Source organism: Coturnix japonica, chromosome 17, assembly GCF_054131305.1.
Source record: "Coturnix japonica strain WE chromosome 17, WE-NBRP24, whole genome shotgun sequence".
NCBI classification, from domain to species: domain Eukaryota; kingdom Metazoa; phylum Chordata; class Aves; order Galliformes; family Phasianidae; genus Coturnix; species Coturnix japonica.
Window position 1 is genome coordinate 2,656,927 of NC_140679.1, and position 13,098 is coordinate 2,670,024.

Below are 13,098 nucleotides of genomic sequence, written 5' to 3' on the forward strand. Positions count from 1 at the left end.
AGGCTCAGCACTCAGCCTGCCAGGGGAACTGCCCAGGGTGCTGCGGGGAGACGTGTGGGGGGAAAGAGTCCCCCGTCAGGGCTTGTGCTGCCACAGCTGCTGCCTGGGGCAGGGGGATCACAGCTCCACTGCACAACAGGATGTATTGCAAGAGCAGAGCCAAGGCAGGGATTTTCCATTTCCTGTTCTGAGGGAAGGCAAAAAGGATTGGAGGCAGAAATCTAAAAGGGGCTGTCAACTTTGAACACAGCTCTGAGACTCCTGAATTTTTCTGCAATCAATCGCTTGTTTTGTGAACAGTCACACAGGCTGTGCTTTCAGCTTCTCCTCTCTTGAAGGGTGATTCTAGTTAAAATTATCATCATTTTCTGTTGATGTGTATAATGCACTTATCCTGCCAACAGGCAGATTTCTCTAAGACAAAGTGCACAGAGGTTGGGATTGGGGACACTAAGAGAAGTGCGGGCAAAGGTATGAGACATAAAACAGACAAAAATATCCAGGGATATGGAATAAGATCAGAAAATGAGAGGAAGGTTAAAGCTCTATATGCTTTATTTGCTTAAGGAATGCTGAACTTCATGAAATTAAATTCAAATAATGGTGCTAAATGAACATTGTCATAGTAGAATTTCATTTCATGATTTAATAATACATCATTTCATAATACATCAGGAAGAGTGTCTCTGAGAATGGTCTGGACTTGTCATTATCTTCTGCACTCTGAACAGGACTCCAAGCCCAACAACAGCAGATGCCCAACAGCAGCTCCATCAGCGAGTTCCTCCTGCTGCCGTTGGCAGACACGCGGCAGCTGCAGCTCCTGCACTTCTGGCTCTTCCTGGGCATCTACCTGGCTGCCCTCCTGGGCAACGGCCTCATCAGCACAGCCGTAGCCTGCGACCGCCGCCTGCACACCCCCATGTACTTCTTCCTCCTCAACCTGGCCCTCCTCGACCTGGGCTGCATCTCCACCACTCTCCCCAAAGCCATGGCCAACGCCCTCTGGGACACCAGGGCCATCTCCTACACAGGATGTGCTGAACAGCTCTTTTTCTTTCTCTTCTTCATCTCAGCAGAGTATTCCCTTCTCACCATCATGTCCTATGGCCGCTACGTTGCCATCTGCAAGCCCCTGCACTACGGGACCCTCCTGGACAGCAGAGCTTGTGCCACCATGGCAGCAGCTGCCTGGGGCACTGGGGTTCTCAATTCCCTGCTGCACACTGCCAGTACGTTTTCACTGCCTCTCTGCCAAGGCAATGTTGTCAACCAGTTTTTCTGTGAAATCCCCCAGATCCTCAAACTCTCCTGCTCTGGCTCCTACCTCAGGGAAGTTGTGTTTCTCATTTTTAGTGTCAGTTTAGTCTTTGGGTGCTTTGTGTTCATTGTTGTGTCCTACGTGCAGATCTTCCTTGCTGTGCTGAGGATGCCCTCTGAGCAGGGACGGCACAAAGCCTTCTCCACGTGCCTTCCTCACCTGGCCGTGGTCACCCTGTTTCTCAGCACTGTCCTTTATGCCTACCTGAAGCCCCCCTCCATCTCCTCTCCATCTATGGACCTGATGGTGGCAGTTCTGTACTCAGTGGTGCCTCCAGCAGTGAACCCCCTCATCTACAGCATGAGGAACAAGGAGGTCAAGGATGCAGTGAGGAAAGTGATTATTAAATGTGTTTCACAAGCAGTGAACTGCACGTCTCTTTGAATTCATGACTTGTATTGAGCTTTTTACTGAATCAAACTCTCCTTTTTGTATGTTTTGTGCAATTTTATAAGTGTAATTTATTAAATCTTATTCATTTTTTTAAAATACTGTAATGTTTTTCACTAAAACCTTAGGATTGAAATCAATTCATTTTCAGCTTGCACCTTTGTAGCATAGCCACACTGTACATTATGAACTAGCCTCTCCGTGAACCTTAACAAAATAAAGAACATGCAGTGACTCTGTCTGTCCTGCATCTTCTGAGACATTTCTGGAGCTGTTGGGGTCAGATGTTCTCAGAAACTTACAGTCCAGCAGGAAGCACACAGCTGTTCATCAGATTGTGCAGTGACTACAGCCTGCAGCAGCTTATGGACCATCCCTGGGCTCCTGGCTGGCATCTGTGCTTTCAGGCTCACATCTGTCAGTGCCTCTGTGTTGTGGGTTTATGATTTCTGTTGTCTGTATTCCACATCAGAACATCATACAGACCAGTGGAAGTTAAAGAGTTCATGTTCTCATTCCGTGTTACCACCATTTTCGGCATTTTGGGTTCCCATAGTCAGGGAGGGAGGGGGGGGATCATCCCCAGAGGACTTGGCGTTAAAAGGAAGCGGGGTGAGACTCCGGACTAGACCTCAGCTGCTCTCTGCCTGTGGCCTTCTCAGCTCCCCACAGAGAAAAGCACGTGCTGCTCTCGCACTATCATGGTTTGACTCCTACTTTGGGTACTCTTCTCTCTCTCATTTTGTTTGATTTTTCTGCTCTCCTGAAGGCTGGGATGATCATGGCTGGAAGGCAGAAGGTGAACTGGAGCCTGCAGGGACAAGAGAAATGGCAGGGAAGCTGTGAGGGAACACAGCAGTCAATGTGCCAGCCCAGCCCTCCCCAGCCCTTCTGCAGGGGGTGGCACAGCAGGCCCTGCACAGGAAGACAATGAGCAGCAACACTGATAACACTCTGGCTAATGTGGATTACAAATGCAGATGTTGCCCACGGGGTCCCCAAGGGGAAACTGGGAGCTGCTGGGGCGGGGGGTGGGCAGGGGAGTGAAAATTCCCCCCTTGGAGACTTCACATTAAGACACTCAAAAGGAGGCATCAGGGAGTTTAAAGCTACAATACAGTCCATGTATGTAGAGCTGCGGAGTGAGGTCATCTTGTGTCTCCTGCGGCCCAGAGCAAGTAAAGCAGTCCCAGCTGCACTCTGAAACAGAGAGCCAACCGGGCAGCAGAGAATGCTAACCTCTACTCCCTTCCTCGCTGTCCCAGCTGCAACCCCTTTCTGTGCCCCTCGGAGCCCAACCCGGGCTGCAACACGCCTGGGAACCGCTGCTCCCCTGGTTGCAGCCCGTCTGGCCCAGTAAACCTGCTGCACTGGGCAGGAGCTGGAGCCGGGACCAAGGTCCCGCCTGGGGTATGGCAGTGCCAGGCAGTGTACTTGGGGATGACCCTACGTACCCAGTGCAATACATTCCAAATAGCCACAGACATCAACTGACTGCCATACTTTTCTCACCAGACATCGATATAAATGGACTGCTTGGTGGTTCTGTGCTATGGCTGTCTTCTCGCCACAAGCTGCACATCTCTCCACTGAATGGTAGCACCACTCATGAGAAAAGTTGTCTTGGAGAATCATGTAGCACTGGAAAAATGGACAGCTATCCAGGAGGGTACCTGTGCCATCATCAGCAGTGATTGTTGTGAATACATTCCTGACATCTACAACATGGAATTCCTATGATGACACGGACGGAAACCCAAATTGTTCCAATCAGCCCACTAAGGACAAACAATCGGACCATGTCTCAGTTCTCCAGTAGTGGCTGTGGCTGCCCTGGTTCAGCCCAATCTACATTGCTCCCCTCATTAGAGGTGCTGAGGTGCTGTAAGGCATGCCTGACTCAGAAAGGGGAGAGCTGTGCTGAGGAGCTTTGCAGTTTCCTACAGCTGTTGTGAAATATAAAAGGATGAAAATAAATTTAGTTGTGAGAAAGGAAAGCTATTGCTTGTGGGGGGCTTCAGGTAGGCATAAAGGACAGTGCTGAGAAACAGGGAGACCACAGCCAGATGAGGGAGGCACGTGGAGAAGGCTCTGTGCTGTCCCTGCTCAGAGGGACCACTGCCCAGGAGGTTACTGTTATAGATTCTCATGACAAAACCAGACAAAGTCCAGTGTGATACATAAAGGGAGAGCTTTATTTAATTAAGCAAGGCAGTAAAGTGAGCAAAACAGCGCTGGGCGCCCGAGGGGAGTCTACACTCCACCAAGGTTGGGATTTGAACAAAGGATTGCCTCTGTATTTATACAATTCCCATCTCCTGCATAAATTCCAGTCATTCTTGCTGCTGCACAGGTTGTTGCTGGTGTCACAGGTTGTTGCTGAGGATTGGTTTTCCTGCCTCTTGATGGTCAGTAGTCTTTTCCATTATTCTTTGGTTATTTTCTAGCAGCTTCTGTGCCCTGGCAATGTGTAGTTTGCAATGCCTTCAGCTTCTTAGTTTCTGGAAGGTGTAGGCACGTACGTGTTCCCAGGGGTGGTTCCAACACGTCTGTGAATGCAAAGGAGGGCACACGATGCGGTGCGTGCGTGGGGGTGTGCTGAGCAGGGAGGGTGGCGCATGAGTATGCGTGTGCACGTGGATAGGGGAAGGCTGGGGTTACAGGTTGACCTGTGCTGAGGTGAGTGGGGGCTCACGGTGTTGCTCAGTGGTAGATTTGTTCACACTGAGTGCTAACAGGAAACTCACACACCCTTTTTGTTTCAGCTGTGCCAGCGCTGTGATCCCTTGCTGCAGGGATGGGGTGTTGGAAGGATGGTGTGCGTGCCGAGCTCCCATCTCTTGCAGGAATCAAGTGTAGAGCAAAAGGGATGTTTGGGCCAGGTGACTGTAAGAAGGCTGGCTGCTTTGGATGGTGGTAGCTGATGGAAACAGGTGCTCTGGGGACCGTTCAGCTTTTAACAGAAGACAGGGGTCCTGCAGCAAGAACGACTAGGTTCTCAAATGGCTTCAGACATGCACACCGAGTACGTCTGTCCTGCCGTGCCATCTCTGCTTCTTTTTGATGAAAGCATTTTCATGACCACGTGTTGGGCCTGTTTGCTTGTAGAAGGAGGAATGTTAGGTGCAGTTCTCACTGAGAACTTCTGCTAGGATTTCTGTGTAATTTGAATCATGAGTGTTAGCACAGTGAGTTGAAGGAGGGCCCCGGAAGCAAATTTGGTGCTGTTGAAGCACTGTGAGATGAGAAGTTGGGATGTAACTCTTGCTGGCAGATGTGGAAACCACTTTGGGATTGAGGTGTGGAGGAAAGGAAAGGTGATGACAGAGCTGATGGCAAAGTGTTTCCTGAGGAGGCTTGGTGCTTGCTTGGGGTTGGATCTGATCAACTTCTTGTGCACCGTCAGCAAGTTTGCTGACAATACCATGCTGAGTGGTGCAGTCGATACGGTGGAAGGAAGGGATGCCATTTAGGAGGACCTCGACAGGCTGGAAAGCTGGCTCAGGTGAACCTAATGAGGTTCAACACGGCAAAGTGCAAGGTTTTGCACTTGGTCCAGGGGAACCCCAGGCACCTGTACAGGCTGGGATGAGTGGTCCTTGAGAGCAGCTCGGCAGAGAAGGACCTGGGGATCCTGATGGACGAGAGACTCAACATGAGCCAGCAGTGTGCTCTGGCTGCCCGGGAAGCAAAAGGGATCCTGGGCTCCATCAGGAGAGGGGTGGTCAGCAGGGATAGGGAGGTGATTGTCCCTCTCTCCACTCTGCTCTTGTGAGGCCCCATCTGGAGTATTGTGTCCAGGTGTGGAGCCCTCAGTACAAAAAAGACATGGAGATTTTGGAAAGGGTCCAGAGGAGGGCCACGAAGATGATCAGGGGGCTGGAGCACCTCCCCTATGAGGACAGGCTGAGGGAGTTGGGTTTGTTCAGCCTGGAGAAGAGAAGGTTGCGGGGTGACTTCATTGCAGCCTTTCAATACCTGAAGGGAACGTACTCCCAGGAGGGGAGTAAACTCTTCTAAAGGGCTGACAATAGAAGAATTAGGGGAAATGGTTTTAAGTTAAAAGAGGGAAGATTTAGGTTGGATGTTAGGGGGAAGTTCTTCACTAGGAGAGTGGTTAGGCCCTGGAACAGGCTGCCCAGTGAGGTTGTGGATGCCCCGTCCTTGGAGGTGTTCAAGACCAGGTTGGACGGGGCCCTGGGCAACCTGATCTAGTAAAGGTGTATGTTTGGTGGCCCTGCTAGGCAGGGGGGTTGGAACTACATGATCCTTGAGGTCCCTTCCAACCCGGGTCATTCTGTGTGATTCTGTGATTCTGTAATCTATTTGCTTTCTGTTATCTTTCACATTACCTCTCAAAAAACTATCTGTGCATTCTCAGTGTTTCTTGCTAAAGAGAATATGCGTGCAGCCTCTGCTTTCGTCTGCGAAAAGGATCTTCTCATCATTTCTGTCTGTGTTTCTTTTAGACCCTGAGATGGAGCAGAGTGGAACACAGAATTCAATCAGGAGCAGGGAAATGTAGTGCTCATCGTAGGTGTCTGGCTGACAACAAGAGCAGAGAGGTAAGTTTCATAGGGTCACGTGCTCATTTTATTTTATTTTTAATTCATGATGCATAAAGGCGTTACCCAGACAAAGTGAGCATTTCTCAACTGGACTTTCTAGAAATAACCTAGGCTGTGAAATCTGTTTGATGCATCCCGAAGAGCCCTGCAAAAGAATGCTCAGAGTTAATCTGGCACCCTCCTTTGGAAACCTGTGTCTGTCAGCTCTTCAGCTGTGCCCTAACACCTCCCATTGCGCTGCCACACCAGGATAGAATTCCAAGCCCACACTGACTTCTGGAATGTTGTGGAATCAGCCGTGTTGGAATCAGATGTGACCACGTGGTCTTGCCTCCCCGCCTTGTGGGGGGTCATGGTGGACCAGGCTGTTGGCCGTTGGTGATGTCAGAAGCGGCTGGAATGAGGGGAGGAGCGGTGCGTTCTGTGTTCCTTTGTGGGTGAGCTAGTGGTCAGAGTGGTTGGTTGTTTTGTTGTTCTTGTGCCTTTAGTGCATTTAGTGCCTTTTTCTTCACACCGTCGTGCGCAGCAGCTTGTAGGTAAGCTGAACCAGCGTGGGATGGATGGGTGGGCAGTGAGGTGTTGGGAACTGCTGGCTGTCGGAGCTCACAGCACTGTATTGCTTACTCTTGACCATCAGATGTAATTTTCCCCCGGTACACATGTTCCGAAGGGGATATCTGTAAAGGTGGCACCCGTCCCGTGCTTCTTCCGTTGTCTTCTTTGCTCAGTTGTGGAAGCATTGTAAAGTTGCTAGGTGAACAGGCATCACGTAGCCTGAGACTCAGCATGTCTTGCAGGAAGTGGATGGAACGGTTGTGCTGTGTGTGTTATTCCATGACTGTCTTAGCCCTGCTCACTGACCTGCTCTTTCTCTCTCCTCTCCTCGCCCTCCACCCGCTGCCTCGGTGCAGCTTTTGCTCTCATTCCATCTGAGCAAAGCGACAAGGAACTGCTGCAGATAGCTTGAGGTGATCTCACTGCCAGGTACGTGCCATGTTTTGTCCCCCCACATGGTTTTGCCGTAGGGTATGCGCGGGTAGCTCTGAAGAAGTCTGTCCATACTGTGCTGTGTGAATAGAGAAAACAGAAGTGTGTTTCTGCTCTGTTCCAGCACTTCACACTTGCTATGATGGGTGTCGCATGCAGTGGGATCAGCCGTGAGCCTGAGGTGGCGGCGACGGAGGTACAGTATGAAGCTCTGGCTGGTCTTTGTTCCCTGTGTTGAGCCAGCAGAGGGAGCTGCAGATGTACTCTCCTGCAGGAAAGAATGGGCCAAAAAGGGCCTGGCCAGCTGTCTGTGCCAGTGCCATTGCTGATTAGTCTGGGTAGAGAGAGATGCATCTTTGCATGGCCTGGCAATGCACGCCAGGAAGAGAAACGATTGTTATGAGACATGCAGCTCCTTCTGAAGTGCTCCTGATAAGAACGGAGCGCATTTGCTGCACCTTTCTCAGAAGATGTGCTCCTCACCTTGAAATCCTCCTGGTTTGTCCTCAGATCTTGACCATGGCCTGTGCTCTGTTTTGCATACTCATAACATGCGGAAGCCGCAGCTGGAGCGTGCTGTGTCATCTCTCAACGTTCCAGCGATTGCGGCGGCCCATGTTATTAAGAGCCACGTCGCCCAGGGGCCAGATGAGCTCTCCCTTGAGATAAGCAGTTACAGGCGTTCCTTGTTGTCGTGCATAGAAGAAGGCAGTCGTTTGAGCTGTGTTTTCCAACCAGATTTGCTGAATGTGGGATTGACGTTTCAATCTCTTGCAGGTCGGAGATCTGGTGAGCATTGTTGATATGCCACCAAAGGAGCTGAGCCCCTGTTGGAGAGGCAAGCATGGCTTTGAGGTAGGCACACGTTTCCGACTAGAGAGCACAACTTGAGTAGAGTCGGGAATCTCTGGTTGGAGCTGCTCTGCCTGCACAGGATGGCTTCTGGATGCAAACAGTTGCCCTGTGTCGGTGTCAGAGGACCTTCCCTTTGGCTCTGGGCTCGAGCTAATTCCCACCTGTCTTTTTGTTCTTATTACAGGTTGGATTCTTCCCTGGTGAGTGCGTGGAACTCATCAGTGGAAAAGTTCCTGAGTCCCTCCTGAATTCCTTGCCAAAGCCAGGTACATATGTTACATTTGATAATGCGGGTTAGTAAAATGGGGTCAGAATGTGGCTTTAAGGGGGTTCGTTAATGCCTAAGTTCAGCAAGCTTAGCAAGCTGACTGCATTAAGCTCCTTGGGCACCTCCAGGGATACGGAAAATCTGTTCTTGCGTGTCCTTGTTGGGAATGTTCTTCCCGTTATTACATGCTTTGTCGAATGCATTATGTTTGGCCTCATCCAACTGAGCCAAGCCTGAAGTGAACTGGTTTCTTTGTTTTGTTGCGCAGTGCCAAGGAGACGGGGCAAGCTCCTCCCCTTCCTTTGCTCCTTGGTGAAGGCCCGCCCCAGGAGAGCGACGGAGCCGGAGCCAAAGTAGGAGGGGGTGTTTGGGTGTGACCTGGGGGAGCACCTTCTCCGCTCTGTCCGTGATGGTAAGGAACAGCCCATTCCTGAGATCTTCCTCTGTTGTGTATCTAAATGAGAAAGGGAGATCATATTTAGCAATTGTTTCAGCCTGAAATTGCAGGAAGCCTTCTGGCAACAGAGAGCATCCTGGATTCTTTTCCTAGCTTTTCTAGTCTTTAGATTTTCTAGGGAGCTGTGATGGGACTTGAAGTGTCTGTGGCTTTGCCAGAATTACTTTCTCCAGGCTGTTAATAGGTCATGTGTTATGGTTTTGCAATTTGGTTGGTGTTGGTATTCCACATCAGAACACCATGCCTCATAATGGGAGTAAAGGGGACAAGTTTTTTTTTCTGTGGGCTGCCTTGAGGGGCATGTGGGGTGGGGCACCGGAAGGGAAGTGAGGAAGGGGACGGGGTTGCTGGCCCGGCTCCCTGCGAGGAGACAACGTGGTCAGAGCTTCCTGCCTTCCACAGCTCCATCAGTGAGATTGGGGACTTGGTATTCTCTTTGTTGAAACTCTCTTGTTGTTGTTTAGTGTTATTAGGTTATTAAACTGCCATTCGTTCTCAGATCACCTTTTTTCTCCCTTATTTGTTAGACCTAATCGCAATCTCCCTTCCCTTCCCCTCTCCCGAAACGCACATGGCCGGGCCGGGCTGCGCCGCGCTGTGCCGATAGAGAAAAGTGGGGGGGGGCTTTTGTTCCTGCTGCCCCGGGTTTGTGCCCACTGTCCCGGAGTGAGCTCTAGAGAGAACTCCGTGACATCATGGCATTTCTGGAAAGCCAAGAACACATCTCTGTGCGGTTTCCTCACAGCTGTCTCTGCCAGCTTTCTCCTCTAAGGAGGAAGCAAGCGGTAGCCTGGCTGGACTTAGTGGATGGAATGTGAGAAGGGCACGGCCTGAACCAGGACTTGAGTAAGAAGCTGAGCTAACCGCTGGCTCTTGTTCTGTAGTCCCCCAGGTCCTCCAGACCTGCTCGGAATTCATTGAGCAGCATAGCGTAGTGCGCGGGATATACCGCCTGTCCGGTGTCATGTCCAAGATCCAGCAACTACGGTAAGACTGCTGCGACTGACACAGCTGGCAGTAGGAGCCAATGCCATGCTGCGGGCATTCAGAGGAACCCCTTCCTTTTCCTGACTGTATTTTGTGTGGCTGTGGACTTGTTTTCGTCTTTCTCAAAGCCCTCTGCCCAATTCTGTGTCCTTCTCTGCAGCCATGAATTCGATACGGAGCAGGTGCCAGAGCTCAGCGTCTGAGACATTCACAGCGTGAGCTCCCTGTGTAAGATGTATTTCAGGGGGCTCCCAAACCCTCTGCTGACCGACCAGCTGTATGACAAGTTCTTGGTAAGCTCAGGGCAATGTCTTGGAAATGACACGTACGTGTTCCCTGGGCGTCCTGGCTAGTGGTTGCAGCAGTGCCCCAGCTCTGAGGTCTTCTTTCTGTTAGCCCCATGAGGCATGTCTTTGCCACATCGTACCTCTCACTGATGGCACTTGTGGTGCCAGGAGGTGCTTATTTAAGCTATTCACAATGGCTGTGAGAATTCCCTTTCCTTTGCTGTTCCCCAGCTATTGGTAGAATGGGGTTAATAGCATCTTGGAGGCAAATGCCTGCTGCCTGTGTAATCAGGCTGTAAAGCCCCCCAGAGCTTGCACTGCTTGGCCTTGATGGCACAGGCTGCGTGCTGCTGTGTTCCCCTGATGCCTCTTGGAAGGCATTTAGTCTGCCTCGGTGCTGACCACCAGCGCGCTGTCCCCATTGTTCCCAAACCTGTGGCAGCTCTCCAGCCTGACTGGTGTCTGAATCCCTTCCTGCCTTTTTCCAGGACGCTGTTTGCGCTGCTGCAGAGGAGGAGAGGGTGCAGAGAATGAAGGACGCCATCCAGCAGCTGCCCGCTCCTCACTACAGGTCAGTGCTGCACTCGGTCTGCGGAGCTCAGCCCTGCTGCCTTTCAGAGGGCGATGATGCGATTCCAGGTGTTGCCTCACACCTGCAACATCATGCCTGTGCACGCTGCAGCGGCTGAAGGCTGCACTGGGTCAATTGATTGGGTCAGTTCCTTGGCACAGGGGCACGGTTGGTGCAGTATGTGACATTTGTATAATTCATCTAATTTGGTCCGCATTTCTTTTACTTGTGACACTTTATCAATTATACATTCTTTGGCAACTTCTATGTTGTTAGTTAGTTGGGCATTTTTGTCTTCTAGTGTCATATTTATAGATTTCTGTTCATCCAGTTCAGAAGCAATTTCCCGATAGTCAGCTTGACCCTGCAGAATTTGTTCACGGAGGACATCAGCTGTTTCTTCAGAAAAAGAAAGCTGAATACGCAGGCTTGTTACCTGCTTACTGAAATCTTCTTTTTTATTTTTTTCTCTTCCGCATTGTTCTTCAAGCACAGCTAAATGATGTTCCAAGATTTCAGTTCTTTCCCTCAGTGCTAGTACTTCCTTTCGGTACGCGGAGCACTTTTGTTTCATGTGTTCAATTGTCTTTTGATCTACAGTGTTCTTTTTCTTTCTCTCATTTACAACTATTGAAAAACAAAGAAACAAACAAAAAAAAAAAAGGGGAAAAGGAATGTAGCTCAGATTGATTAAAATCATTATTACATAGCAGTTCACAACACCAAGTAGCAACTTCTAAGTGCAAGCCATACCCTCACATCACATAGTATTTGATACTAGTGAAGGAATTAAAGTTCTTTGGACACGTAATCAGGTGCCTCAGATTTCTATACAGAATTAACAGCAAAAGGTTTTCAGTCTGGAAGAACACTTTTACCATGGCACTACTCAAACCTTCCACTCCACACCAGTAGAAAATCTAATTAGATTTAAGAAACATGGGAACGAGATAGATAATTCACAGCTGTATTCTTTCTATCTTCCCTGCTTCAGCAATCCCTATAAGGCAGCCAGGAATCACTCCATCTACATCTAAATGGTAGATAAACAGTTCTCTAAGAAATTTCATTCCAACTCACAGTCCTCTTACTTTCAAAAGAAAGATAAAACCCTGGACAAGTTGATCACTTAAGTGTTGATATCTGTCTCTCTTATTCAGTTGATCTCTAAACAAAATATGAGGATTCCTACTTCTGTCCACACTTACTCTTTTGCATATAAAGTTCACTCATAAAGTTGTACAAATTTGCAGATTCAAGTTTCCATAAATATTCCATTAGCTTGGGGCTGTTTTTTTCTTTTACTGGTGAGCAATTAGCTAAAATCACATGCATTTTCTTTCTATCAAAAGCGACTTCTGCTGTATTTCATCACTGCTTTAGAATCCAGCTACGTCCATTCCATAATATGCATACTTTAAGTATTAGAAAAATAAATATAAGTCAAGACTTACAAGGGATTGGGTCACCACAACAATATATTCCATGGTGATTCTTGTACAGTCCTTTTATTACTACAACTACAGAAATGCAGAATTTTATAGCGCCCATGTGCAGCCTGCATTACATACAGATTCACATGTACTGCATGGAAACAGCCTCTTAACTCATCTAAGGAGTTTTATATACAGCCCTCAACTGATTTAAAAGTCATACTGAAGAAACAGCAGTGGCATATTCCACCCCAAACCAGGTTTTGGGTTTTGATTGCTGCTCCCAGCAACACTAGTGAGGGGAATACGATTTATAAGTAATCTAAACACTTTATGCTGAAAACAACAAGCAAACACTAAAGCAAGATAAATAAGACTAGGGAGAAGATGTGTAATGTTCAGTCTAGAAACTCCTTACACAAGAAGTAGGGAAAAAGCATTATTACAGAGCATAGGAAACAAGACCTAAAAGCTCAGAGAATGGTGTAAATACCCTGAACTTGAAGCTGAGATAACCTAGCATCTCCTAAAACACTTTTGCTTGTTCTACTTATATAACTAATTCTACAAAAGAACCAGCACAACATACCTGTGCTCATTGTTCTACTGTGTATATTAACATAGCTAAAGAATATATATTATGCAGTTTTTGAAATTGGACGCTATTAATACTCACAAATAGAAGAAAATTTTAACATGATTGAATACTCAGTACTTCTTAACAGAAAACTTCATGCTGACATTGTGACTATCAGCTACCCATTTTAATTCCTATGTGGAGCATTGCTGTCATTAATTTTTAAATGAGAGCTTTGGTCATATGATTAGAACAAACCCACTACTATTTGGAGTATGGAGGAGTCCACATCCCTCCCTCAGTCTCTGGTAAGACGCTTATACGTGATGCCATTCAGTGGTCACATTAGGATTCAATATTTATGCCAAATAAAGGCAGCAGGGACAAATCATCCAAG

At 48.5% G+C, this 13,098-nt stretch overlaps 1 protein-coding gene across 1 annotated transcript; it reads left to right on the plus strand.

Moving 5' to 3' along the window:
• Positions 1 to 754: 754 nt before the first annotated feature.
• On the plus strand, positions 755 to 1,705 carry LOC146758017 (olfactory receptor 14J1-like). Its single transcript, XM_085518644.1, has one exon. The coding sequence runs from the start codon at positions 755 to 757 to the stop codon at positions 1,703 to 1,705; it is 951 nt and encodes a 316-aa protein (XP_085374770.1).
• The last annotated feature ends 11,393 nt before the right edge of the window (positions 1,706 to 13,098 follow it).

Bases quoted from the DNA above. Each gene is read 5' to 3' on its own strand.
- LOC146758017 (XM_085518644.1), top strand. From the start codon at position 755: ATGCCCAACAGCAGCTCCATCAGCGAGTTCCTCCTGCTGCCGTTGGCA.